The sequence below is a fragment of the Balearica regulorum genome, chromosome 9 (genome assembly GCF_011004875.1).
Source record: "Balearica regulorum gibbericeps isolate bBalReg1 chromosome 9, bBalReg1.pri, whole genome shotgun sequence".
Lineage (NCBI taxonomy): Eukaryota > Metazoa > Chordata > Aves > Gruiformes > Gruidae > Balearica > Balearica regulorum.
This window is the reverse complement of record NC_046192.1, coordinates 15210506-15237478: the sequence shown is the minus strand read 5'-3', so window position 1 is coordinate 15237478 and position 26973 is coordinate 15210506. Positions and strand designations below refer to the sequence as shown.

Here is a 26973-nt window from a genome sequence, read left to right as displayed (position 1 = left end):
CTCCCTTATCTTCTGTCTGGCTTTGTGCAGTTTGCAGGCACGGTGCCGAGTCCTTCGGCTGAACAGATATGCCAACAGACAAGAAAGGCCACTCCAGGGTACTTCCTGAGTCACTGCTAACGCTAAGCCCTTGCAGAGCAGTTAGTTACCCATTAGGAACACGCACTGCCATTTATAACTTGCAAAAGGAGTCTGTCCTGTCCTGCACAACATACCGAAGCCTCTTAGAGATAATGGTGCTTCGCATCAGCTGGAAGAAAGCAAGGCTATACACTTACATACATAAGTAATAAAGAAATCAGCTCTAGGGGACTCTCCCTACCCAGAGCAATAAGCATTATTATAGCCCAATGAGATCTATACCCAACTCAAAATGGAGCTATAACCACAGTCACTAACCTAACAAAAGGTCTGTAGTTAGGATTTCATGCAATAGGAGCTGCAATATTTGCAATGCTAAAAACTAGAATGGGAAATGAGGGACTCAACTCACTGCCGGAACAGGTCTTTGGACAGCTCTTGGGCACTACACATTACTATGAGGACTAAGGTAGCTTAAACAGCAAAAAGTTTTATAATTGACATATAAGAAGGGGCTTTTCAATTGCTAGTGAAGGATTAAACTGTTTGCTCTTTGCTGCTTTGAAATCTGTTCTTTTCTATGTAGATGTTTTGATTGATATGAAAGTGTTGTTCAAACGGCCTATTATTTGAGGACTATATTGGGCTTTTTTATGTTACTAATTCAATCCTCTGAAGAATGTTACAAACCAGTCTTCACTTTCATACTGTGCCAGTTGATTAAACTAGCTGGCACTAAACTTTCTTATGTACACTAATATATGCCCCCACAAAATAGCAGTAATAGCTTTGCTCAGCTGAAGTTAGGTTTATAATGAAAATACCTACTAAAAATTGTTGTAGATATAAAACCAGATGCTAACGAGTTAGAAATCTATTTCCTGGAAGGGAATATAGCTCTTTTATGGGTTCTCCAGTGCAGTGATCTAGTATCTATAATCAAGAGCCAGATATTAGCAAAGGTACCATTGCATTCCTATTGCTCACACCAATTTAACGTGTAATGCTAAGGAAGAAATATAACTGAACTGTCTGGTACTTGTTCTAAAATGAGGACAATTATATTCACTCAACTCATGAGGGACCTGGTGATCTGCTTGGACCAATTAATTGTCTACCTTCTCCTGAGTGCCTCACTGGGATCTCAAAGCTATGGAACTGGTAGAGATCAAGATACATTTTTGCATAAACAGTGCAGGACCTGACTCCAGCAAATGTAATCTAAAGTACAAATTGATGCATAGAAAGGCAAGAAAGCAAAATGTGTTTCAGACCCTCCTTGGTGAAACATTTCTGGAAATACGCAGCTCTGCCTGAACACTTTTCTGTTCTATTCCCCTTCAGCTGCGTTCATCCCTGTTTTCACGTGACTCTGGGAGCTGTGATGTTCAGTTCGTCACAGTTTCCCTTCAGACACAGTCATCCCTAAATTCCTTGATTCCGATGCCAGGAATGAGTTTTTGATTGGAACTCTGACTCTTCACTACCTTGTCTTGAAGCTCTCCTACTTATAATGTAGGTCTTCTCTCAGGAGTAGTGAGAATTCTTGTTTCATAACTCACCTCAGAGTAATAGAGGATTTTTACAGAGGTGAGTACAGTTCTCCAAATTATCTAGCTTGTTTTTCCAGAGTTCACTATGTTCATCAAACCACAACTTTCTTAGCTGGATATGTTTCACAGCTCACTTTCACTCTATGAATTGTGGCTGAGATTTGCTATCATCTCCCAGATTTTGCAGGGAATACTTTACTTACTTGCAAACTTGGCTTCACTATGGCTTTGCTGAAGATTGAGTCTTCCTCAGCAGCGGCTGGATAATCCGATCTACTTTTGATAAGTGCAGAAACAGAGATCCATGTCACAGTCTTACGAGAATAAATCCGAAATTCATCCTAAATGAATATAAAAGAGAAGTCACAATTTCCCTCGAAATCAGACCAAACTCACTATCACTTTGGAGTGAATGATTAGCGTAGGCTTTTCTAGAGCACTGCTCCAGCTTTTTTAAAGAGCTAACCAACAGGGGCCTCCCAGAACCTGTGGCAAATAGATAAATCAGCAGAATGGGAGCGGAACCACAGTCCTTTCAAAACATGAGTACTGCAAATAATTCACTGACCGCAGGTCTGGTGTTTGGCTGATAAGCATGGAATGTGGACACCCAGGTCATGATCTAGGACAGGCAAACAGTACAGGACAATCTGAGATGCAGTGACTATACTGTAAAGGGAAGATCAAAAGGAACATAGCGCTGTATTGCAAAATGGATGTTTAGCGCCAATACTTTTTCACAGTCATTCCTGTGTTAACATTTCATTGGAACAAGTGTGTTAGCACTATGCCTCCCTTATGGTACCTCAGAAAAGCTTTTGCCACAAACTGAGTTCATGATCTTGCTATTTTTTATAAAATACGTTCAACATTGGAACTGCCTGATAATTAGTGTTGGTAGTACAGTCTTAGAGATTAGAGCAACTACTCTAATAAGTACCCTCATGTTAAGCTTCAGTCCTGAACACTGAACCACGTGCATTAAAGCCAACTATGACACTGACTTATATATCATATTCAGTGTGTGAGCAGTTTGGCAGATGCAAAAAAGCTGATTACCTCAGCTGGCCAAGTTCTGAAAACACAGTTGTTAAACTTCATTTGGAAATTCCAACAGCAAAAAAAATTCTGTACCAAGAATGAGTCCTTTTGAATAATTTAAGGGTTCAAAAAAGAACTTTAATAATGTTTTTTGTGCACTTTTCTTCTTAAACTGGTATTTTGAGTAGAACAACATTTATTTTCTGATATTTATCTTTACATTTCAGAATTAGTAGACATTGGGAGGCAGATTGAGATGGGAAGCTGTGAATAACACACGTGCTCATTGTTTGAACTAAAGTGAGTCAAAATTCAATAACAGAAGTGAGTTAATAGGCTCTTATATTGCAATTGCAGAGATCATGATGAATTATGAATGAAGGTTTTACGTGAAGCAAAAGAGAATTCCAAGGATCAAGCTGATGGGATTACTTGTACCCTCATTAGCAGTAGCCATCACATTTGAGAACTGCCATAATCAGAATATAGGGAAAAAAACAACACTGTCATTTTATTACAAAGAACCATGAAGGAAATCTGAAATTGTCAAATGCCCAGAGCATACTTGGAGAGAGCTTCCTGATAACAAGAACGTATAATGTGATTCAATTCTTGTTTAATTACATAAAGGATCATTTAAAAACGCATTTATTTGAAAAGTGCTTAACATGGCAAATCCATTTAAAATGACACAGAAGAATAAGTAATTAAAAATGCAAACTGAAGAAAATTAACAAGGGAGATTAAACCTAATATGCTTTTTTAAAAAAATACATATCCCCAGCCTATTAGGATAAAGATTGTTTCAAAATAAAACATTCAACAGGCAGATCTCCGATTTTCAAAAGCCAAGATTTTAACTGCATGCTGCTCTACTCATTTAAGAAGGCAGCTCAAATACAGTGGTAGCAAGTGATCCATTCTGTAATTGCACATTTTGCAAATGCCATTGTTCAGGAGTTTCTGAAGCAGAACAAATCAAACTTCTGGAAGTAAACCAATCCTGCCAGCTCCTGGAGTATTCAGGCTTAGATGGGACTCAGAGTCAAGTCTCAGTTTCCTTCTTTTAGTGTTGCAGTAGCTTGCATGAAATGAAATGAAATGAGGGTTTGCCTGTGTTGCAGTGCTCCAGTACAGTCCTCAACAGATAGAAATCTGTATTAGGACACTACTAGAAAACGTAACAGCCCTGGAAGCATTAACTGCAGGATTGCAGGCTTATTTGATGTGGGGAAGGGCTGATGGAAAATGGAAATATATAGCCAAGAAAACAAGCAGTCTGAGCTTGCCTTCTTCCTTACACTGATCCCTCATCATGGGATCACAAGGGATGAGTTGGACACTGCTGGAGACAGAGCTAGACAAATCTTTGGTTTGGCCCCCTGGCTAAATTTTGGTAGAGAGGGGAAGCTTCACCAGGACAGCCAAGTGAGGGAAAAAGTATCTGCCAATCAACATGCTTTAGAATCTGGAGCACACATCTGCAATGTAGAAAGCACAGGAATGGTGGAAGGGAGGAGGAAGGATTGAGAGCAACACAATGTTGAAACCACAGATATTACAGGTTTTTTCACCCCAATTTCTTTCAGCTTGTTGTCTGATCAGCTTTTACCCTCCATTCCAATCATCGTCTTACACATAATTTGTGGAAAACTTGAGAGTTCTTTAGATCAATGATGATAAACATATCATCGCTGGAAATCAGCAATGTAAGAGATTTCAGCTAACTGGATTCCTTCCAATTAACTCATCTTCCAATTAACTACATACTAGGGACTAAATCAAAGATTAAAGTAGGCACCTACTGTTGTTCTAAGCAGAACAATGTCCGCTTCTTCCAAGCTGCAGCGGATGCAGTTTGCCCACACATCCCACTCTGGCTTCCAGTAAAACAGCAGCAGCAGAGCCCCACAGGACAGGATGGATCCAGCAATGCACAAGGCCCTTCGGCAGCTTTGGGTTTTGTACCCAAAAATCTCCTGTACAGCAAAGACAAAGAAAAAATCATTCCTATTTTTCTTAAGGAAACACCTGGAATATTACACTTACTTACCCATCAGCCACTGCTCTCCCATAGGTACTGTTTGGTATGGTACTGTGAAAAAACAAGTCACAGACCTTGTATTTGGCTTTCTTATGTGTCCTAAACATGACTAGAAAAATATTTCACATGTTCCAAAGAAGTTTTCATCCACCTTCACAAAATCTGGATTGCTGTAGTCTGACCGAACCTTTAAAATAGTTTTATGTAGTTGTGAAACTCAGCATGAGACACTGTGTGCATGAGTTGGAATGATATCGATATATAGAGGTCTTTACCTTTAAGCCCCAAGTCAGGAACACAGATTTGCCTGGTCAGCCTTTTTTAAGGTCCCTGGGTGAGACAGCTGAAGAACTTGAGGACATCTGCACTAGGGGATGGGGAGTGGTGCAGACCCACTGCAGCAGGTGAGACAGTGCCTGCTTCAGAATCAGAAGCACTACTGCTGTCCTGCCATAGAGTGAGTCTGCATTAATGCACCTACACTTTAGAGACTCAGCTAGTGTCTCTGCATGGTGCCGAGTGACTCTGCGTGGCTGCGCCAGCTGGAGCTGCTTTGCACAACTTAGCACAGATACAGCCTCTGTAGAGCTGTTACCACCTTCCATGATAGCTCCAGTATGTGGATGTTGGACCTTGCCACTGTGTCATTGTCCTAACACCCCAAAATAATAAGAACTGTTGGTGAGAACAACTAATGAACACTTGCAGAATGCTTTACATGTTCAGAGGGCAAAAGGAAGCTACTCACTGTAGCTGCATGAGTAGGTATTATTATTCCATTTTTAAAGCTGGGGAAATTGTTACAGTGAGGCAAGGTGACTTGCCGAAAACTTCAAAGGGATGACTGTCAGCATAACAGTTTAAGAGCTGTCACGTCTTGGTACCATGGCTAAATTTCCTTCTGTAGTGCTAGCAGGGACTTGGTAAAGGTGAAATGAAATGTGTATGGTGAATTTATAGAGGAGACCCAGCCCTGATCTAAGATGGGAGATTGAACGGCTGCAATTACATGGGGTGACCAGGAGAATTTGATAACAAAAGGGTTAAGATTCCTCAATCTCCTTCTTCCTAGTATATCTGCAGCAATTGTGCAATCTGCTTCTGAAGATCAGATATCTGCAGCCACAGATACTGCAAGATCCATTCATAAGGTGAGAAGAGAAGGCAATGTAATTGGAAAGATGAGTAATGCATAATTCCTGGGTCTGTGCTGGTGTCTTTGCTTGTTATGCAAAATGTAGGCCCTACCCAGTGGTTCCACAGGTTGCCTCAGCCTACCTGTTCTATGTCATTCTCCAAAAGACAGACTCTATCTTCCTAGGTAATCTCCGTGGGGTTTCTAAAGGGAAGAAATTGTCAACTGTGGGGTAAAAGTATGGTAAACTACACACGGAAGTGGCCTGCATTGCACAGGACCTGGTTATACCACCTTAAGATGCACATGCTCAGCATTTTCAAAGGCTTCTATAATCTCTGAACAACCCAAGAGATTAAGGCAACTCTGCAGCAAACAGAAGGAAGCTCAGGGATGCTTAAGGGAAGAAATGATAAAAGAACGTGCCTTCGGACTTTCTCCAGTAAATGGCTGGACCTGGAATAACTGCAATAATATTTTCAAATTGGGACGGGCATGAATATCAGGGTGGGGAAGAATGAGATTGCTGCCATGTGCATCTTGCTTATGTCAGTGAATCATTCCTTTAATTTCCAGCTTTTGTGCCTTACACCCAAAGTCTGAGAAGTCAATAAAGCTGTAGTTAATGCAATTAAGAAAGGAGAAGGTGGGCACTCAGCATGTGATTAGCAGTCATTTGGGATCATCCTCTATTGGCAGTGTTCTTCTCCGCTGAAATGCTGAATGATTCCCCAAGCCTGATATGACAACATAACCACAGTGCTAGGGCAGACTCTTTCTCTGCCTAGGAAACCATGCATCTATATATCAAAATATGTACCTGAGCCCCCCTCTGCCTGCATGTGTTTCCAGGCCCTTGTTTTTGAGAATAGTTTCCCCTCAAAAAATTGTTTGACCCCTTCGATCTCAAGACACTTCCCAAAACCAAGCATGGATCAGTATTCCTCATCTTGAAAACTAGGGGAAAGGAAGACAAGGAGAACAGTTCAGGGGGGAAAAAAAGGCCATGCTCTTAAGACATCCACTACACCGTCTGCTGGATCTTCCTGCTACTCACAGGGGACTTGAGAGAGAGAGAGAGAGAGACCCTCGAGCTGTTCTGACCCAGTGCACATTCTGCCCTATGAACACAGGTGTTGGTTCAGGTTCTTTGGTTTGTGTCTTGGTGAACATGACATTTCTGAATATAGGTGTTCAGGAGCTCTACAAGGAGTAAGCTGGCAAAGAAAAAACTTCAGATGTTAACTGTATCTGGATGTCCATGCAGGAATCTAAAGCCAAAGCAAAGCATTTCCCATGGTTTGGAAATGTCTGGAGCAGGTTACCTAGGCCACATCATTCTAAAGTAAAGCTAGGCAGGGAAGTAAGACTGAGCTCCAAATCTAGCTTGTGCCAAAGTTCCCTGGGCTGGAACCTTTCAATACTTCAGAACAAAATGTTCTGTTAGGTTGAGATGTTTTTCCTGACCCTGCACCTTCAGCTGGAAGGACTATAGCACTGAATGCTGCATTCATTAAAAAAAATTTAGTACGTAAATAACTGCTTGTTGAAACAAAGAGTATTAGTACAAACACTTCTCACTTGTCAAATAAGTCAACAGTGGAATTCTTTAGAAGAATTCTCAAAACGACTATCTTCTAAAAAAAAAAGAAAAGGTGAATATTAGACCCACAACAGAGGTACCGACAATGTGCATGAAGAAGGGGGGAACAGGCACACACATGATGCAGGTTTCTCAGCAGGTTTATCCAGCCACGTGAATGCCTTACAGTAATTAGGGTTTGGAAATTCTTCAAGCTTATTCAGGCTTCACTAGGCCTATACTAGAAAGATCTCCAAGCAAATGCATGTCCACTATGGCAAACAATACTTCCAGGGCTGGCAGAAATCCTGGTGTTGATGTCACCAGTAAGAACATGTCTGTCAGGTTGGTTTTATGTTGTTAAGGAAAAGATAGTAACTTCTGTTGGGTTGTATTTCATTGCACGAAGAGGCAATGCTGAAGGCATGCTTCTTTTAAAGATGGCTCTGATGAATACAGATTTACACCTCAACAACTTGTTTACTGTGTGAGCTGGTTTTTAGGGCTCAATGCATGCATTTGACATATGTAACATTACACAGCCAAATAACCTGGGTTCTTGAGGGCACCAGCCTAAGAGATGGTGGAAAATAAAGCTAAGATTAGCTATCTGTAAGACTCCATAGGGCTTCTTGTTATCTCACAGGAAGTAGCACTGTCTACAAAAGAGGCTGGTATGCAGGGCTCATCTCTGTAGAATAATTTTTATTAAATTGTAGTGTATTGTAAAACTTTGTTTCCTCATCTGTTAACATTCTCTCTCTCTCTTAAAACTCCCAACAGTCAGAAGAGTTACTAAAACAAAATGGTTTAACTTGTGAGTGAAGGGTCTAGGAAGGGGTCATGGATTACTGGACAGAAAAAGCTGCCAGGCCTGCTCAGTTGGCAGAAAATGTGCTTATTCCAAGAAAGGTTCTTAGCTGCTTTTACAATCATACAAAGCCAGTACTCAAGGGCTTATCACTCTAGTATTGAGCAAGTCTTTGTTATTTATGTTTAAAAGAAAAATTGCCTTTAACTGCTAGGTCATCTGCACAGCAGAATTTAAATGCAAAAGTCAAATAAGTTCAGGCACCCTTTTCTTTGGTGAAAACAAGGTCTGTAGCTACCAATGAGGAGCCTAAACAGGGGCTGTGAACTATCATATTTCTGGCAACCCAATCACCAGGTATCCTATTAACAACAAACTGTTGCTATAACAACAGGTAATAGGATTAGACTTGAAAGACTGGTTAAGATTCACAAGGAATTTAATAACTGAATCTCATTCTTACCAACCGGAACCTGTTTCATCAGAAGTTTGTTTCTGTTCCCTCTGAAGCCAGTAGCAACATTCACTATTGTTCCATTAGGAACAAGGTTGTACCTTTTGGATTCTATCTTAAGAGTTAAATTTTTCAAAGTATATAAAATTCCTGGATCAGATTCCCTTCAGAATTTTGGCATCCCAAAGGAGGCAGACAGCTGCCAATACGCAGCAGCAAACTGGGGTTCACCAGCTGACTGACTGCAGTTGTCCCATATCTTCAAACATAAGCAACTGGGGAACACATGCTTAAGACAGGCTTCTGGCAAATCCTTCCTGAAGCAGCAGCCTGTTGAAGTCTATCACAATCTTTTGCACAGCAGGACTTAAGCTTTGCACTTTAGGGTTTGTGCAAAGGGAATGATTAGTCCCAAGCTGTACAGAAAGGAGCACCAAATTGGCAGAGGGCACAAAGCTGTGCTTTTCCTCCCTCTTCCTATTTGACCAACAATTACTTCTTCTCAAAAACACCTTCAAGCAGATCTTTCTGAAGGAAAAAAAAAGGCAAGCTAATTCCTAAAATAAATCCCTTCCTATTATCATACCTATTAGCCCTCTCTGAGGCAAGCTGCTGTGTCCAGAGGGCTGCAACACTACTGAGATCTTTCTGATACTACAAATGGTTATTAAGAGAGAGATATATAATCTCATGCTTTGAATATACATTGGTAAGTTTTAGTTGGGTACCAGGAGAGTGAACTTTCATTCAAGCAAATGTGCTCCAGCCATGTAAAGTAATCCCAAAGATATGCACAAGGATATATAGGGTAGATTTCCTAAGTCAGAGTGATTATTCTTAAATACAGGACTATCTAGCATCTCAGCTATACCAAGAAATACAAGCACTGAAGAAAACTTAGAAGTATTTCTTCTCATTAGAGCTCCCCAACTAGCAAAATGGTCAGCTAGTTCAACACAGGAAAGCATTTCATGTCCAGAGTCCAAATGAACTACTTGCATGCTTTCAAAATTACTTGAACTATTTCGCTCTGGAATAACTGGCACCTGCACAATGTCAGGTGGTACATTATTACACCGAGTGATATGATCTTGTTTGAGGAGTGAAGAACTGCTACTTAATAATTTAGTTCAGGTGGATTAAACTCACTGTTAATAATAATGTCAAAAAATATTTTTCATGGCTTAGAATTTAAAAAAAATGTTGCAGGGTCACTGAGACTAGTATGTGCCAGTGACACTTGCTGTGGCTGCCAATAACTTAAAATATACGATTTTAACAAAGAATGTCTGCACGTAATTCTCTTTACCCCATGTACTCTCCTCTCTCCTCTGCTTAAACACAGCTTGCTTTGTCTCTTTCTTCACAATTTCTCTCACCTACATATTACTTTCTTTTTCTCTTTCACACATATATGCACAGTAGCTGTTCCCTCTTTCTAGACACATTGTTTTTTTCCTCGACCTCTTACAGTACTTCAAACACCCTCACAGATATCTTCCTCTCTCTCATACTCATAACTTATTTCTGTCTCTTACACATATGTAACAAAGACACATATGTACCTGTCAAATCTAGCACCTATTACTCAGCTGGTTTACCAATCTTTTTTCTGTGATTTTCACTTGGGAACCCCAGGTGAATGAGCACTGCTCATGCTCATTGCAGGTACAGAAGCATGGCAACTGCCAGACACCCTGGATTCACAGTGCAGATTGAGTCAACACTGTGCACACACACCAGCTGTGCATGGAAAACCTCAGATTCACAGTGCAGATCCCCGAGCACTGGACTCATGGCACATGTGCTCAGTGTGATACTGGTGAGAAACAAGAATGTTACTGGGTTAGCTCGCTCTGTGCAAGCACAACTTGGATGTCCCAATAGTGCATAGCTGGAATTGGACATGGTACAATAGTGTGGCTCTACACAGCACAAGACAGTCCACTTAACCCTAATCAGCTCAGGCTCAATTCTGGCATTGCTAGTGACAGTGCCAGTAGTGGGAAGAGAATGACAGGGTATTTATGGTCCTAGAAGTACAGGGGCAGGGTGGAGCACTGACACAAACCAAGTGCCGTTTGGAGCTGGGGAGCAGTGGTACATCAGCACCAGGGCTAGAGCCAGGAGCGGGGTGCTGCGAGCAGGTTTAGTAACTCAGCGCCAGAGCCAGCTGGGTTCTGCATTGCACCGAGCCAATTAGTCCCCACCCTCAGAGCCAGTGCCTTGTGCTTCCTGCAGTGCTCAGTTCATGCTGTTGGATGACTCTGTACTGCATTCTCCAGCACATCCCAAATTACCCAGCTTCGCATTACGCAGCATATGACTTCTCTCCTTCCCTGGATGGCAGAGAACTGACTGAAAATCTGTGTTTGTATGTAGGCATAACAAATGTCCACATTTTTTCATGACATGGGGGTTTTTTTCACTACAATAGAATTATCAGTGAGTAGATTTTGAAGATTTATCCAGGAGTTCTGGAAGCGAACAGTCATGCCATCTTGCAATTGACTATGTTTGACTAGCTTTGCTGGGGCTGTTGTACACCCAGAAATCATACACGCCCTCATAGCAGAGCTACAGTGGCTCTGCAGCACAGGAATTTTGAGAAGCACTGCATTTACCAGACATGCATGAGAATTGTCACTGTATAGCTGCATCATGTGTCTGACATCTCCAGCAGAATCTGTTAGATGGACAGAATGCACATGTGACAAATACCTGATCCACAGCATGTAGTAACGCCAAAGCAGCTAAGAAGCACTGAATTCACTACAGTTGTGCACTGGGCTTACTATTTAAGAGAAGCGCCATGCAGTAGATCAGATATTTTGTGTAAACATAGGACTTACTTCCACATGTTATGGAATGCATATAAATATACTCCTCCCTGGGAAACTCTGGAAAGAAATACGGTAGTTCTGTATTTAGAAATCCAGCTTTATACAGGCGCTCAGGCTAGAATTAGTGTTGGCAATTCATCAGACTGCATTTGCTAATAATTTATGCAAACATAACACATGTGTTTTTATGTTCCAGAGAAAGCCAAGGTTCCCAGTCCTCATCTAACTGGACCTGACCCCAGAGATTCAGCTGTCAAATGGTTAGGAACGCTGCTTTGGCCCATCCTTTAAGCTCATATAAGACCACCTCCACCTAGATTTGTAATGCCACATCAATAATCTGTCCAGCCATCCCCTGCTGGAGGGGATGATCAATCCAGTGCACACATGCAACTTTTTATTTTTTTTCTGCTAAAAAAAATTATATCTCTTTCTAACTGCATGTTTCTGCCATGGGAACACCCCCACCATCCGTATCTAAATTACAGACTGTAGCATGTTATTGCAGAACACGTGCCATCTGCTGCTTCAAGTTAAGAAAGATCTAGACAGAGATACAACTCACCATCTCATTCTCTTCTCCCTGGTTAAGCTGTGCATAATGGTTCTTGGCAGGATTTTCCCCCATGAAATGACCCTCTGGAGACTTTCTAGAGCACCCTCAGGACAGGTCTTCAGCGTTGTGTGCTTGAACTTCCACATTGAGGAAGTGCTCTAAGTACACACCTTCCTTATAACTCTGCTGATGTTTGAAGAATGGAGCTCCTCCCTCTCTGTGGGGTTAGCAGGTAACATTCATCCCTCCCCCATTCTGTTGTTGGAGTTTTGTGACTGCAAGGGTACATGCAAAATTCACTCAAAGACACTGCAAGAAAGAAAAAGTTAGATCTCACAAGTGTTTGCTACAACATGACTCCAAGTCATCACTTTGATAGGTGGAAGCAAGTGCTGTCAGAATGCAACTTTGAGGGGAGGGCAAGAGGGAAGTATTTTTCTTCAAGAGATTATGGAATCACTGGAGACCAGGAGTGTGTCCAAATGAGAAGGAAAACAGGCATTGCTGTTATTACAGTCTTAGCAACCAGCCTAAACTAAGTGTCCAGCTGTGATCCCCACATATGCCTTGGAGAAAAAATCAAGCTCTGGCATTGCAAACAGAGGCCCCAGTTTGTGCAGGTGGATTTATGCATTGACTGTGTGTCAGGATCCACCCATATAGGATCTGTAACCAGTATTTTTATTCATTATTAAGAATATCATCACAGAACATGTTCTGACCTCACTATATAGCTTTGTGAAATGTCACTGAGGTTATTTACTCACTCATGGGGGGAACTGCAGTTCCTCACATCAGTGAGTTGGATACAAATGTCTCTGACCTCCAAATCAGAGCCAAAAGGAAGCTGGCAGAAAAAGAGCACTGAGGGTTTTTTTTTTTTGCTGCTGTTGGGCTGCATTTGTATATTAGTCTTGTGATTCATTCTCCCTCTCATTACTATTTCCTTGTACTTTGCTACTTCTTAAGAATGCATCCCAACAAAGAGGAAGTCAGGCAGAAATGCCAGGAGGCCTGCATGAATGAACAAAGAGCTCCTGGACAAACTCAAACACGAAAAGAAAGCCTACGGAGGGTGGAAGCAAGGGCAGGTAGCCTGGGAGCAATACAGAGAAACTTTCTGAGCAGCCAGGAATCAGGTTAAGAAAGCTAAAGCCCTGATAGAATTAAATCTGGCCAGGGATGTCAAGGATAACAAGAAAAGTTTCTATAGGTATGTCAGTGATAAAAGGAAGACTAGGGAAAATGTGGGCTCCCTCTGGAAGGAAATGGGAGACCTGGTTACTGGGGATATGGAGAAGGCTGAGGTACTCAGCGACTTTTTTGCCTCAGTCTTCACCAGCAATTGCTCTAGCCACACCGCCCAAGATGCAGAAGGCAAAGGCAGGGACTGGGAGAACGAAGAACCACCCACTGTAGGAGAAGATCAAGTTCGAGACCACCCAAGGAACCTGAAGTTGCACAAGTCCATGGGACCTGATGAGATACATCCGTGGGTCCTGAGGGAACTGGTGGATGAAGTTGCTAAGCCACTATCCATCATATTTGAGAAGTCATGGCAGTCCGGTGAAGTTCCCACTGACTGGAAAAGGGGAACCATAACCCCCGTTTTTAAAAAGGGAAAAAAGGAAGACCTGGGGAACTACAGACCGGTCAGTCTGACCTCTGTGCCCAGCAAGATCATGGAGCAGATCCTCCTGGAAACTATGCTCAGGCACATGGAAAGTAAGGAGGTGACTGGTGACAGCCAACACGGCTTCATTAAGGGCAAATTGTGCCTAACAAATTTGGTGGTCTTCTATGACAGGGTTACAGCATTGGCAGATAAGATGATGTCATCTGCCTGGACTTGTGCAAAGCATTTGTCACTGTCCCACACAACAGCCTTGTCTCTAAATTGGAGAGACATGGATTTGACGGATGGACCACTCAGTGGATAAGGAATTGGCTAGATGGTTGCACTCAAAGAGTTGTGGTCAACGGCTCAACGTCCAAGTGGAGATCAGTGACAAATGGCATTCCTCAGGAGTCGGTACTGGGACCAGCACTGTTTAACATCTTTGTTGGTGACATGGACAGAGGCATTGAGAGCACCCTCAGCAAGTTTGCCGACGACACCAAGCTGTGTGGTATGGTTGACATGCTAGAGGGAAGGGATGCCAGCCAGAGGAACCTTGACAGGCTTGAGAGGTGGGCCTGTGTGAACCGCATGAAGTTCAACAAGGCCAAGTGCAAGGTCCTGCACGTGGGTTGGTGCAATCCCAAGCACAACTACAAGCTGGGCAGAGAATGGATTGAGAGCAGCCCTGAGGAGAAGGACTTGGGGGTGTTGGTGGACAAGAAGCTCAACATGACACAGCAACGTGCACTTGCACCCCACAAAGCCAACCATGTCGTGGGCTGCATCAAAAGCAGCGTGACTAGCACGTCGAGGGAGGCGATTCTCCCCCTCTACTCCACTTTCATGAGACCCCACCTGGAGTACTGCGTCCAGCTCTGGGGTCCCCAGGACAAGAAAGACATGGAGCTGTTGAAGCAAGTCCAGAGGAGGGCCACAAAGATGATCAGAACGTTGGAGCACCTCTCCTATGAAGACAGGCTGAGAAAGTTGGGCTTGTTCAGCCTGGAGAAAAGAAGGCTCCAGGGAGACCTTGTAGCAGCCTTCCAGTGCCTTAAGAGGCTTACAAGAAAGCTGGAGAGGGACTGTTTACAAGGGCATGGAGTGATAGGACAAGGGGGGGAATGGCCTTAAGCTGAAGGAGGGTAGATTTAGATTAGATGTTAGGAAGAAATTCTTTACTGTGAGCATGGTGAGGCACTGGAACAGGTTGCCCAGAGAAGTTGTGGAGGCCCCATCCCTGGAAGTGTTCAAGGACAGGTTGGTTGGGGCTTTGGGCAACCTGCTGTAGTGCAGGGTGTCCCTGCCCATGGCAGGGGATTGGAACTAGATGATCTTTAAGGTCCCCTCCAACCCAAACCACTCTGTGATTCTATGAAGTTGCACACCAAATATTTTAGGAATGAGATCAAGAGAGGCAAACCTGTTCTTCCAGTAAGTATGTTAAGGAAACTAAAATATTATTTCTAGGGTGACTGAAACAGATCAAGAGGTGCCAGATCAGTTCCTATTCATTAGCATTTTCCTTCCACGTGGCATGGACTTGTACAAGTCCTACACATCTCAAGCACCCGGAAAGACCACTGCCTATCCTGCAGTGGGCAGGCTCTGAGAAACCGAAATGGGAGAAATGCAGGGAACAAAGAAGAGAAAATGAGGGAGCTAGGTCCATTAACACAAGAAAAGTTGCCCATTTCTAATGAGGCAGGCACAGACCTGCAAACCTGATGTGCATGTATGCACAGCACAGGGACAGATATGTTTATAAAATGCTGGTTACAAGAAGAAGTTTGCGTTGGACCTACATTGTTTGGTCTTGACATGTAGCACACTTTCAAAAGGCACCCAGACCAGAGGCTGAACAGAAAAGGATATAACTGTATTAAGCTGTGTTAAGGATGATTTGCTGCAACAAAATCCAGGGGAAACAAGGTGCTCTCCATACCCCAGCTTCCGTGTTACCCCTTCCTTCCCTCCACTGCAGCTGAGGCTAGCTTTGAGCCTTTCAGCTTTTCATTTTGTTCTGCGGTTCAGCAACAGGAACTCCAGTTATTACATGACAATCACAATTTTCAATTAAAAATTAAAAAGAAAGAATGCATTTAAGTCCATTTCTGATAAACCTGATTATACAGGAAAACTGAGCAGTACTATCTAGAAGATATAAAAGACAGGAAACAACTGCAAAGGTACCTTTTCCAAGGCAGGCTGATGATTGTGGGGAACGACTCATTATTTCGGGAGGTGCCGGGGTGGAAGACAGGAGTGCCACACACACTTTTTCTGCCTAGTCAGCTTTTGCTGCTTCCTCAAATGTCAGCCTTGCTCTTTCTAGTGTCTGTAGAAGACTGGGGTGCAGTAGAGGTCCTTGGCTGCCCTTTCACAGAGAAGACGTATGAGCTGCATGCAGAGTATCCCACCAAACCTGGGTCTCCAGGGAAGAATCAAGGCTCATCCAATCTATTCACTACTCATAGGCTTAGTCCAGCTCCTATTGACAACTTCTGCTCCTACGCAACACCCTTATTAGTGAGATTTAAATCTTCACAACTGCAAACAAAGAAAAAACAGATTAAAGGTGTAAAACACTCATAATTTCCATAGTTTGGCAACATATCATAATATTCCAACAAAATCTGTCAATCCAGAACCAATGAAGATGGTGGAATTTGTTCATTTTCTTAAGCAGGTTCACTTTCTCCTGGAGAAAACACCTCTAAAGCATCCTATATTAGAACCTTTAGTTATATGATGCCCTCTACTGTTCAAAGTAAGAATTATGTATTAATTAATAAAAAAATTACTTGTGCCCTATAGAGTATCATCATTCTTATTGTTAAATTGAAATTTGCCTAAAAACCCAAATATAAATCACAAAAATAACTGGTCAAGTTAAAATACAAAAGCAAAGGTAAGATTTAAAACAAAGATAGTCTCTTAAATTTATAAATAAATGAATCTAAAAGCAAGTGACAAAAACATGTGCCTCAATTCATCCCTACAACTTTTATCTCAGCCCTGGAAATACATGTATGCATTATGTCATCATTGTGCAACTTATTTTGCCCTGAAAAATCCCAGAAGCTCGGCCTATAGAACACCGAAGTCTCTTTTTCTGTTCAGCTCAGCACATAATACCCAGTTCTGGGCATATTACAGAAAGGAAAGTGTGAACCAGCTAGTGAGAGTCCACAGGACAGCACAGAGAAGAATAAGAAAGGAATCAGAAAACATGGAAGAGGGACTTAGAGTTGTTTAATCTAAAGAAAAGGAGACTGAGAGGAGTCATGACAAGTTATCATACACGTAAATGCTAATTGCACATCGGGAGAAAATAATATTCTCCATGTCCACTGTGGATAGAGTTAACTTGCTGCAAGAAAGAATCAAATCAGGCATGAGGGAAAACTTCCTATTGATGTTAGCAAGCACTGGCATTGCCAGGTGAACACTTCAATGCCTCAGGTCTTTATAGACAGGTGACGCATGCACTTCTCAGAAATGACATAACTGGATGTGATTCTGTCGGAGGGCAGATGAGCAGGTCTGCTGAACTCTCCTGGTTCCTCCTCTGTCTCCCACTTCCATGTAGTCCTGCCTGCGAAATCCCAACAACAACCCAACTCACAGAAGCCCATTTGGACATGCCTTGTGTTTTCCAGTTTTCAAGGCAGTGCTGCCACTCATTTCACACACTTCTTCAGTGCAACAACAGCTGAGAACTCATCTGCCAATCTTATTTAAGCAGCGTGGAAGACCTTGGTACAACCACAGGCCTCCACCCAGGGCTGGGCCTCACTGCCCTCTCCAGCCCAGACCCGCCAGGCCTAGGCTGCGGAGACGAGCCCAGGCCGCTCTGGGGGTGCCGGGGGTGCTGAGGCCTGGCCCTGCTGTCGCCGGGGTGTGAGGGGAACACGAGGCGCTGCTGTGGGCCAGCCATAACCCCCCACCTCTCCGCTCCTCCTGGTCGGGCAATCCCCCAGCGGTGATCCCTCAAAGCCTTCCGTCGCCTCCGCCGTGCCCGGAACCTCTGTGCGGGGAGGCGCGGTTTCCAGCCGGGCCGGTCGTAACGGACCGCGGTGCCCGGAAGCAGCGGCAGCCCTGTCAGCCCGCGGCGGCTCCACCTGCCCTTGCCCGCGGCAGCCCGGGGCGCCAGGCGCGGCAGCCGAGCCCCGGCCGGTGGCCGCGGTGCGTGCGGCTCCTCCGGCCCCCCTCGGCCGTTAGGATGTGGCGGACGCGGGCGACGGCGGCTTGGTGAGCGGGGCGGGCTGCGGCAGGGGTCAGGGCGGGCGCTGCGGACCGTCGGCGGGCCTGGTCCCTGGGGTGCGGCGGCTCTGCGGAGTGAGCGGCCGCCAGAGCCGCGACCCTCTCCCACCTCCTCCGACCTCGGGGCCTCTGCCCCGGGCACAGTGTCGGTTGGAACACCCGCCCCGGCTGAGCAGGCCCTGCGCACCCGTGGGAACGGGGCTGCCTGCGGGGGAGGCCGGAGCCGTATAGCGGGTCAGGGTGCGGGGGGTGTGTGTGTGTGTGAACGGCGCAGGGGTGGGCCTGAGGCCTGCTGGGGTGGGGCTGCCGCTTTTCGGCGGGGATATTCCCCATCCTGCATCTGCCCCGAGACCAGGGGTGCGATGTGGAAGGGAGCTGTTTCTCCCGCATTCCCACCCTAGGGAGTTCGGGCTGTCTTCGTGCCCAGACATCGGTCCTCCGCAGCAGCTGCCCTGCGCTCCACTTGGTTTTCACCGGTCTTGTACTCTGTTCCAGGCAGGAGTGGTGAAACTGAATGGCACAGTTCTCACGATGTTCCTTGGCAAATTTGGGAGCAGCAGTAGGACAATAAGTGTTGTCTGGTGCTGAAAGAGGGGGAAAAAAATTTACTGCGGTCGTTTTTATTGAGTTACACTAGAAAAACTGCTTTGTAGTCATAGCTATTAAAAGTGTATGTAACTTATGTTTACAGAAAGTTTGTCCCACCTGAGGTGGGGATGTTTTTAACTCTTAAGCAGAAGCAATATGTGTAAAATGCTAGATATTATGACTTCCAGGTGGAATACTTTGCTATCATAGTAACAGACCACTCCTCCTTGCTTTACAAGGTATCTATAATCCCAGCACAATGCACGACGAGGCAGGTTGCAGGCCTGTAATCAGGCAGATTCTAATGGCTGAGCTACTCATGTCTAGAAGGCTAATTTTTGTTGTTAGAAACAGCTTGCCAGAGGCTTTAAATTTGGAACTTGTGAAATACTTAATAGCATTGTTTTGGTACCCTCTTCAGTGTAACTCTGCTTTTCAATGAAGATTTTATGGTAGGTTGGTTTTTTTTTTTGTCAGTATTCATCGATAGTTTTTAGCAGGAGGAGGAGAGAAGAAAAGAGAAAATGGGAGTTTTGGTATAATGACAGAGTAGATTATTTATTTTTTTTAAAATGAAATGTAAGTTTTGTATGTATAATTAATGCAGGTAGGGTTTAAATATGTGATAGGCCTCAAAAGGCAATTGTTGATCAAGTTCTTGCCATAATAATTTGTGATGCAACTGAATTTTTCCTTCAGTTTAATTGTACAGAACAGGTGCTGTAAAAGACTGCGTATTTTAAAAGAATAATCACAGAAAAGAAAACTATGTAATATTTAAAAATGCCTTTAACCCAGGTGAAGGCTAATAATGAGAACTGGCTGCTATAGTATATGCTACCACTTGGCCTCTGCTGAAAACTTTGAATATCTGTGTAATGGTAGTGACTGCAAAACAAAAGAAATAGCAACCCAGTCATCAGCTTGCTTTGTACAGGCTTACCACACCCTGATGTAAAAAAAAACCTGACTTCAAATCAGGAATTAAAACATTTCTATTGGGGAGGCACTTCCATTTTTTTTATTGTTATGTAACCACTTTGTATGGGTACCATCTGTGCCTAATTTTCTGAGTCTCTTGTAATTCCATGTCAAAAAGGAGAAGAAACTTGTTACTATGTTAAGGATTATTCTGCTCCTGCTTATTATCCCCTTTCTAGATGCTGAGTTTGTTACTGCAAAGGCACAGCCTTCTAGATAGTTTTAAGAAGTATAGCAGCAAGAAGATACCCTTCAAAATTGTAGTGACTCTTATGAATGAGGACTTTCATAACAGTCAGTGGAGGAGTTCCCTTTTTTCAAGCTTTCTGTAACACTAAAGGAAACTTCTAAACATAGATCATCAGGAGAATTGGCCTTTTAAGAGAAGAAAATGTCTCAGTTCAAATAATTCTGATTTTTAAGTTATCTTCCAAAAGCTCAGTTTCTGGGTTGAAAGTGCTTTTGTAACAGAGTCTTCCACTTCTTTGGACATTAAGAATATGCCTGTCATAGACAATGCCATCTCTAGTACATGGAAAATCTTGAGGCAAAGAACCACATAAATTATAGAGCGTGTTATCAGAAAATGCTGTGATGTTCTCATTTCATATAGTTCACTTACTCTCTTTGACATCTGTTAATTTTAAATTATTTAGGATTACAGGCTGAATAATTTGCCTTCTCAATGATGTGAAGCACTTTGTTCCTTTGTATTTGTCCCCTTTGTAAGGAAATACAATTGGTAATATTGAAAACTCTGAAAAAAAGGAAAGCGCCAAGGAACAAGCATTGATTTCAAGAACTGTAACTTCAGTCATATTTTGCATCCATCAAATGATTTAGTATTAACCATTGTGATATGATGTTGAGACTAAAAAGTTACAAAGGAAATTGCTTTTCCAAAGCTGTTGTCTTTTCCCTAAACTAGCAAAGCTACATCAAAATGTTGAAGTATGCAGATAGTGTCATTTGAAGGTATGCAAGGAGATTTCTTCCAACCTATGAGTATGTTCTAACATAGGCAGGATTGGTAAGTTCCTGTGTTTTAAGAGTGCGTTTCATGGTACAGCTCTGGTTTCAGAGTTAAATCTTTAAGATTGAAATTTTCAGTCTTGCAGAAATATGAATTACTTTATTGAAGTCTTCAACAAATATGATGCAGCCACATCCAGAAGTAATCTTGTCTATGTATGACCTAAGGCATAATAATAATGCTGTAATCCTAGAGCTGCAGAATGTTAGAGTGAAAGGAACTGAAAGATATCATCAAGTACATACTTCAACTCCAAAGGAGAATCTGCTGTGCAAAAAAAAAAACAAAACAAAAAAAACCAAATGTGTTTTACAAAGCAATTTTGTCTGGGTATTGTTTTTTGAAGTTTGAAAATCCTCCACAGGCTTAATGTTCTCTAAAAGTTAGTTTTGAATAACACGATAGGCCAAACTCAAGTTTTCTTTCATGTTGGAAGTTAATCATAGTCTTCTGTGGACTTACAGCTCCTGTTTGCCCAAATTGTGTTTTACCACAGACAAGTTACTTGCCTTAATCTGGTGTGGAAGTTGAATTTAATTCATAACAGACTTCATAAATGGTATTTAAGGTGGTGTTATTATTAATCGCTAGAAATGCTGTAGCCATTAATGCTCTTTACAGGTTTTTATTTTGCTGGTACCATAGCAATGATAGCTGGAAATCGTACATGAAGAATGATGCTCTAATTTATCTGTAACCAGCTAAAATGTGATGTGAATTGCTTCTAAAGAGGTTACTGAGTTAATGGTTTGTTGAGGAAATCTGTTACTTAGAGTTTTTATTTATTTCTTTTAGTGTCATCTGCCAGAGTCTAGCAAATAGCAGCTATGGAATGAAAAGAAAATCACCACTTCAAAACTTGCATCTTGTTTCCCGAAGTATACATCGTCCCTGCTACCCAAGTTCAAAATTTCAAAGACCTCCGTTAAGGATATCTATTCAGCTGTTCTCTTCTCTTAATCGTCTTCCCCTACGCAAAACAAAACTTTTAAATGTAAAATATGGATACCAATCCCACAGGAACTTTTGGCTGGCTAGACTAGCATCAAGGCTTCTGAAACTTCGCTATCTTATATTAGGATCTGCTGTAGGTGGTGGCTATACAGCTAAGAAGGTATTTATCTGTGGAAGTTATTTTATGCATTTCATGTTTGTTGTTATTATATACTTCAGAACAATAGTTCTTGGTATATCCACAAAATTACAAGATATCACTGATTGGTTAACTAATGACAATAAGGATGAGTAAATATGGAAAACAGATTTTTTTTTTTTTTTTTAGAGAAGTAGTATAGATTTTAAAAGATCCAAGTAATATTATTCATATCTAAAAGATAGAGTTAGTATGTTTTATATGTAGATATTACTTTTCAATAGATTGCTTATATGCTTCTCTACATACATTTCTGTTTCTACTATATTTTTTTTCCTTTTTGTATTAGACATATGATCAGTGGAAGGACATGATGCCAGATCTCGATGAATATAAGTGGATTGTTCCTGACTTCATTTGGGAGCTTGATGAACATATTGATTTCGGTATCACAAAAGCTAAAATGTTTCTGTCTAAAGACTAGTATCTCTACAACTCAAACATTAAGGGCGTAGGTCCTCAGTGCCTCTCTCCAGTAGCATCTTTGTAGCTGTAATTTGAGTGAACTTGTGTTGTTACAATTTGGTGTGTGTCTTAACAAAGTATTTGTATCAGTGTGTTTGTAGGAAGAAATTAAGCATTGCATAGTATTGATATTACATAATTTATCCTTTCATTGGAGAATGTTCTTGGTCCTTCCATATGACCATGTAATCCCATTATTGAAAGGAGACTGATGACATGATCAAGGGGACTTGCGCAGTTTTTGGTAGTGTTATGCATAAAGTTAGTTCTTTCTGTGTGAATTACACTTAGAAGTTAAAAAAAAAAAAAAGATAAGTAAAAGACATGTTTGAGTAAAAGACCAGTTGAAAATGCATAATAGTGAGCCTACCTATCTACAAAATTATCTTGAAGATACAGAAGAAAACAAAATGAAACATGTAGACTCTGTTTTCCTGAAACTTCTGATTACAGTAGGGGGTTTTTTGCATATTTTCAGATGAAAGTTAGAAATCTAAAATCCAAGCACTGAATTACTTCTTATATATGCAGGGTAGTATGGTGGTGTTCTTTTTAAAAAAAAAAAAAAAAATTATGAAGATTTCACTACATGTATGAGCATTGCATAGATAAATGCAGAGATTGAACAACAGACAAACATTTTCCTGTTTTTATTGCTAGGGGACACCAAATTTTTATAGTACTCTAAAGCTAATAATTTTTTTTAAAGCATTACGAAATTGGCTTATTTATGAAATTGAAAAATAAGCTTTTCTTAAAATGTACAAGAGGTGAGCATAGTTAGTGTTATGTAATTTTAAAACATCCTTTACAAAGAGTGTGAGAGAATTATGTATGAAATGTGGTGAAATGCAGCAATAGCTTTTAGCGAATTTTAAAGTACCTGAGGTAACCAACTTATCAGAAAGTTCAAAGTCTAAAAAAGCAATTGGTTTTCAGATCTGATAACCGTTCTCGACACTAATGGGGGGAGGTGCATGTGGAAAGAAACTTTTTAATTCTTTATTTAAAAAAATAAAAAAGCCATGTCCTGAAACAGTTGCTAGGTTTTACAGTCTAAGCCATTTTTGTTCGCAAAAGTAATAGGAAAAACCCCCTACTCCATTTGCTTTTGTTCTGTTTTCCTAGAAAAACTTATCAAAGCCCTTCCTGATGCAGATGACCTTGCCAAACTTCTGCCTGACTTTGACAAGATTGGAGAGAGCTTCACTTCACTGAAAGGATTTTTTTCTCCTGGTGAGAACAATTTTTCAGCTTAGCTTTAATTTTGAAAACATAAGCTATTACAAGATGAGGTTACAGTTATGTCCTTAGACACTAAAAGAAAGCGGATCCTGAAAATGCATGCCTTTTCATTGAATATCTCGTCTGAAAGTGTTATGGAGACAGGTAAGTGTAATGTATTTTTCAAAGCAAGAATTCTGGTAGCAAGTACAAAGGACCAAAATGTGAAATTGAATAGAAAACTAGAATTCTTGTACAACTCTAAACAAACGGATTGAAAGCTAGATTGCTTCAGTGAGTCATAGAAGCTGGACATCTCCAGCTGGAATTTGGAGAAGGTGAGAGTGGCACTAGACAGTAACAGTACCACAGCTGTTACAGACAAAAAAGAGTTGGATTATTAAGAATGATGGTTCTTTATCTTGCAAGCATGTGAAATAAGAGATTTGTAACAAAGATATTCTTTTGAGTTGAATGATATTTTCTATCCAGACACAGCTCCAGAAGGACTTGCTTGAAGATTTAGCTTAGATAGGGGCTGTGTTTCAAAGGAGTAGGTAGGAGTTCTAAATCCTTTACAGAAGACAGGGAGATGGTTTCTCGAGTCAGTGTGTCCAGGTAGTAGTAGGCTTAATGGTTTTCAGGTTTGGGGAGGTTTAGATGTTTCTGACCTGTGGGGTTTTCAAAACTAAAAATGATTAATTTGATCATCATATCCGACTTGCTTTTGAGCACAGCTTAAAAATTCACCCAGTCATTCTTGTAATAAAGTACAAGATTATTCCTATTATATACCTTAATTATCACACCACATAAATTTGTATTCAGGAAAGATTGTATCTGTCAGGTGTTATAGTCATTGCTCCAAGGGTGTTTGAAAACATTTCTGTATCAGTGTGCATAAAACGTGTACTTTAATTTTCTTAAAATACTGTCAATGGCAGAACTAGTTTATTAATCTTATAAACTCAGCAAGCAGCTATATAGGGATCAAGTTCAACAGAGTGACAAGTAGATTACAATCTCCTATGTATTTTGGCTGTTTAAAATTGTGATGTTATTGACTTGTATTGTGAGATGTCACCTATTATTTGTCATCATACTCACATGGGCATTATTGCCATTTATGATTGTGCGGTTCTCCAAATGAGACAAAGATCACTCATCTTTGTTTTGCGTTTTGTTTTGTATTTATAATTTTTATTTCCCCTCTTCTGCTGATTTTTCACAGGTTACAATTTGGTTAGTGAAGTCATAGGAGCTTCTGATCTACTTCTGTTGTTAGGTGTGTAAAAGCCCTTTTTACTGCCCTTAACCTGCCTCTTTAAAGCAAATTCTTAAAACACTACAATACTAAGAGAAGTGAATATCAATATAAACACAACTATTTACAGCAATTTAATATTGAATTGCAAATACTTTCCAACTATTTTAAAAATACCTAGATCCTCCCCTGTGAGAATGTGTGGATGAATAGTTGTTATTTCTCTGCCACAGTCCTTAGCAGATGCTTTCTATTTCAGGCATTTTCTGGAAGCTTGTTTTGAAAATTTACACCATTACAATAGGAAAGAATTTATTAATTTTTTTTCTTGTTACAATAATACAGTAGTTTGGTTTTTTTCTTTCATGTTTTTCAGAAATGGTTAATTTTAAAATGTTTTCAGAACTTCAGTAGTCTAATTGAAGCTGCCTGCTCCCTTATGATATAACTAATTTGAGTCTCGAACTAGATATAAAATTTTCAGATAAGTTTTGAACTGAATTTCTTTTTCAGTTTCTTCAGGTGAATCTTTTTTCCTATAGGAACTTCAAAGATTATTGAATTAATAATTCATAGGAGTTGAAACTTTGATTTTATATTAGGTGTAGTTTGAGAATTTTTAACTGCCTTTTGTATGTTATAATGCGTTTCTGTAATTATGTCCTAGGTTCTCCAGGAGAAACAGCATTCAGAGCTACTGACCAGGGATATGACAATGACAAACAGTACAAGAAGGTAATTACTCTCCTGCAAAACTAAAAATGTGTTGATAACGGGTAATTTTTTTTTTTAAGTGCTTCAACAGCTATTTGCAGATGTTTGTTTGAAGCAGCTTGAATAGAATTTATCATTGAAAATGACTTGAGTATGCATTGTTGGGTTTAATATATAAACAGTACAATGATAATAAACATTTTGGTGTAAGGAAAATGCAAGGCAGCCATAAAAACCTTTAGCAATTACATTCCTAAGAAACTTGGATTGCAATAAGAATGTAGTTTTAGGTATTTCATGTGCATTTGCAATTTTTCGGGGCATGTTGTCAGTGGCACTTGAGCTTATAGCTTATTACTCAAGTTGGTTTAGGCTTTTATAGTTATTTTCAGGCATTTCTGTTTGCAGCCTCATTTCTGTTGATGTTTTCACAGTTGTGATTTTTACTTAAGGATATCTGCCTTAATAAAGAATTTCTGTTTCTTAAAGCAGTCTCTTTTTACTTTATTTAGATAAAGTATACATCACATTTTTATTACTATCTTATGGAAAAAAATATTACCGTATCTTGATAACTAAAAGCTTTAGCACTTTTTCCTTGAACTAAAGAAGGTGACATTTAATTTTTTTGATTTCATGAATAGTAGATCTTATTTCTATTAAATTCCTAAACCATAATGTTGCTCATTCTTTAAAGGCTTTTCATTTTTTCCTGTGTATATTTTTTTAAAAATCCTTATAAAAAATGGAAGGAAAACAATAAATATCAGGGAATTTGTAAATTATTAAATATTTATTTTTGCAACTGAAAGTGTCTGAGCTATAACTGGGACTTTTACATAAAAGACATTTGTGTATATGCAGGCATGTATACATTTATTCTACATTAATTCTGCATGGCAATCTGTAGTGAAACCTGTACAAAGCTGACTTTTTGTAATAGGTTTATTTTTCCCTTTGGAGCAGTGATGGATTTCTAGACGAGAAATAAGTTTAGCTTTTTGTTTCCCCTTTGTCAATAAGCTGTCTAGATATATATTGTTTTATTTTTTCTTGAGTGATTGCTTAGCACAGGTTTCACTGTTTAAAACATAAAAAAATACTTTATTATTGATTTGTGAAGAAATGGCCATCTTAGTTTATTGTCTCTGATAACTAAATTAGCTTGAGATTTTTACTGAATGCCAGTAATATCACTAGTAGTTATTATTCTCTTTTTTTCAGATGCAGCGACAACTGCATTTTAATGTTGCCAACAAAACTTTGGCTGTGGTACAGAAAATAGCAGCCCATATTAAATCACTATGATTTAGAAAGTCTAGTCTCATGTACTAATTTTTGTTATTCCAATTATATCCAATATGTTACACTTAGAAACTGTTGGTTTGCTAATTAATATGATCAATTTTGGTCATAATATTTCGAACAAGGCACATATGAGTACCTAGCAAAGCATAATCACTTAGTTTATTGACAAGGAAAATTATTATTGTCAAGACAATGAATGGGTTAGATGGCCTTTTTTCATTCAATGCTTTCCACTGCCAATAAATATTAGTTTAAGAAT

General features: G+C 40.6%; 2 protein-coding genes across 7 annotated transcripts in view; one reads left to right on the top strand and one right to left on the bottom strand.

Moving 5' to 3' along the window:
* The window catches only part of LOC104633970 (putative cation-transporting ATPase 13A4), a 41407-nt gene extending 29094 nt beyond the window's left edge, over nt 1–12313 (bottom strand). For both annotated transcript variants that reach the window (XM_010300362.2, XM_075761223.1), the window contains exons 1-3: nt 12110–12313; nt 4481–4654; nt 1838–1975 (exon numbers count right to left, since the gene is read on the bottom strand). In XM_010300362.2, coding sequence (XP_010298664.2) covers nt 1838–1975; nt 4481–4654; nt 12110–12172 — 375 coding nt within the window. In that variant the 5' untranslated portion in view covers nt 12173–12313. The remainder of the gene's footprint in view (nt 1–1837; nt 1976–4480; nt 4655–12109) is intronic.
* Nucleotides 12314–17790: 5477 nt separating this feature from the next.
* The window catches only part of OPA1 (OPA1 mitochondrial dynamin like GTPase), a 56980-nt gene continuing 47797 nt past the window's right edge, over nt 17791–26973 (top strand). For 2 of the 5 annotated variants that reach the window (XM_075761228.1, XM_075761225.1), the window contains exons 1-5: nt 17796–17972; nt 21382–21700; nt 22029–22125; nt 23333–23440; nt 25360–25427. In XM_075761228.1, coding sequence (XP_075617343.1) covers nt 17944–17972; nt 21382–21700; nt 22029–22125; nt 23333–23440; nt 25360–25427 — 621 coding nt within the window. In that variant the 5' untranslated portion in view covers nt 17796–17943. Of the gene's footprint in view, nt 17973–18199; nt 18219–21381; nt 21701–22028; nt 22126–23332; nt 23441–24659; nt 24714–25359; nt 25428–26973 lie in introns of those variants that run through there. The other 3 variants (XM_075761227.1, XM_075761224.1, XM_075761226.1) reach the window with 3 other exon arrangements.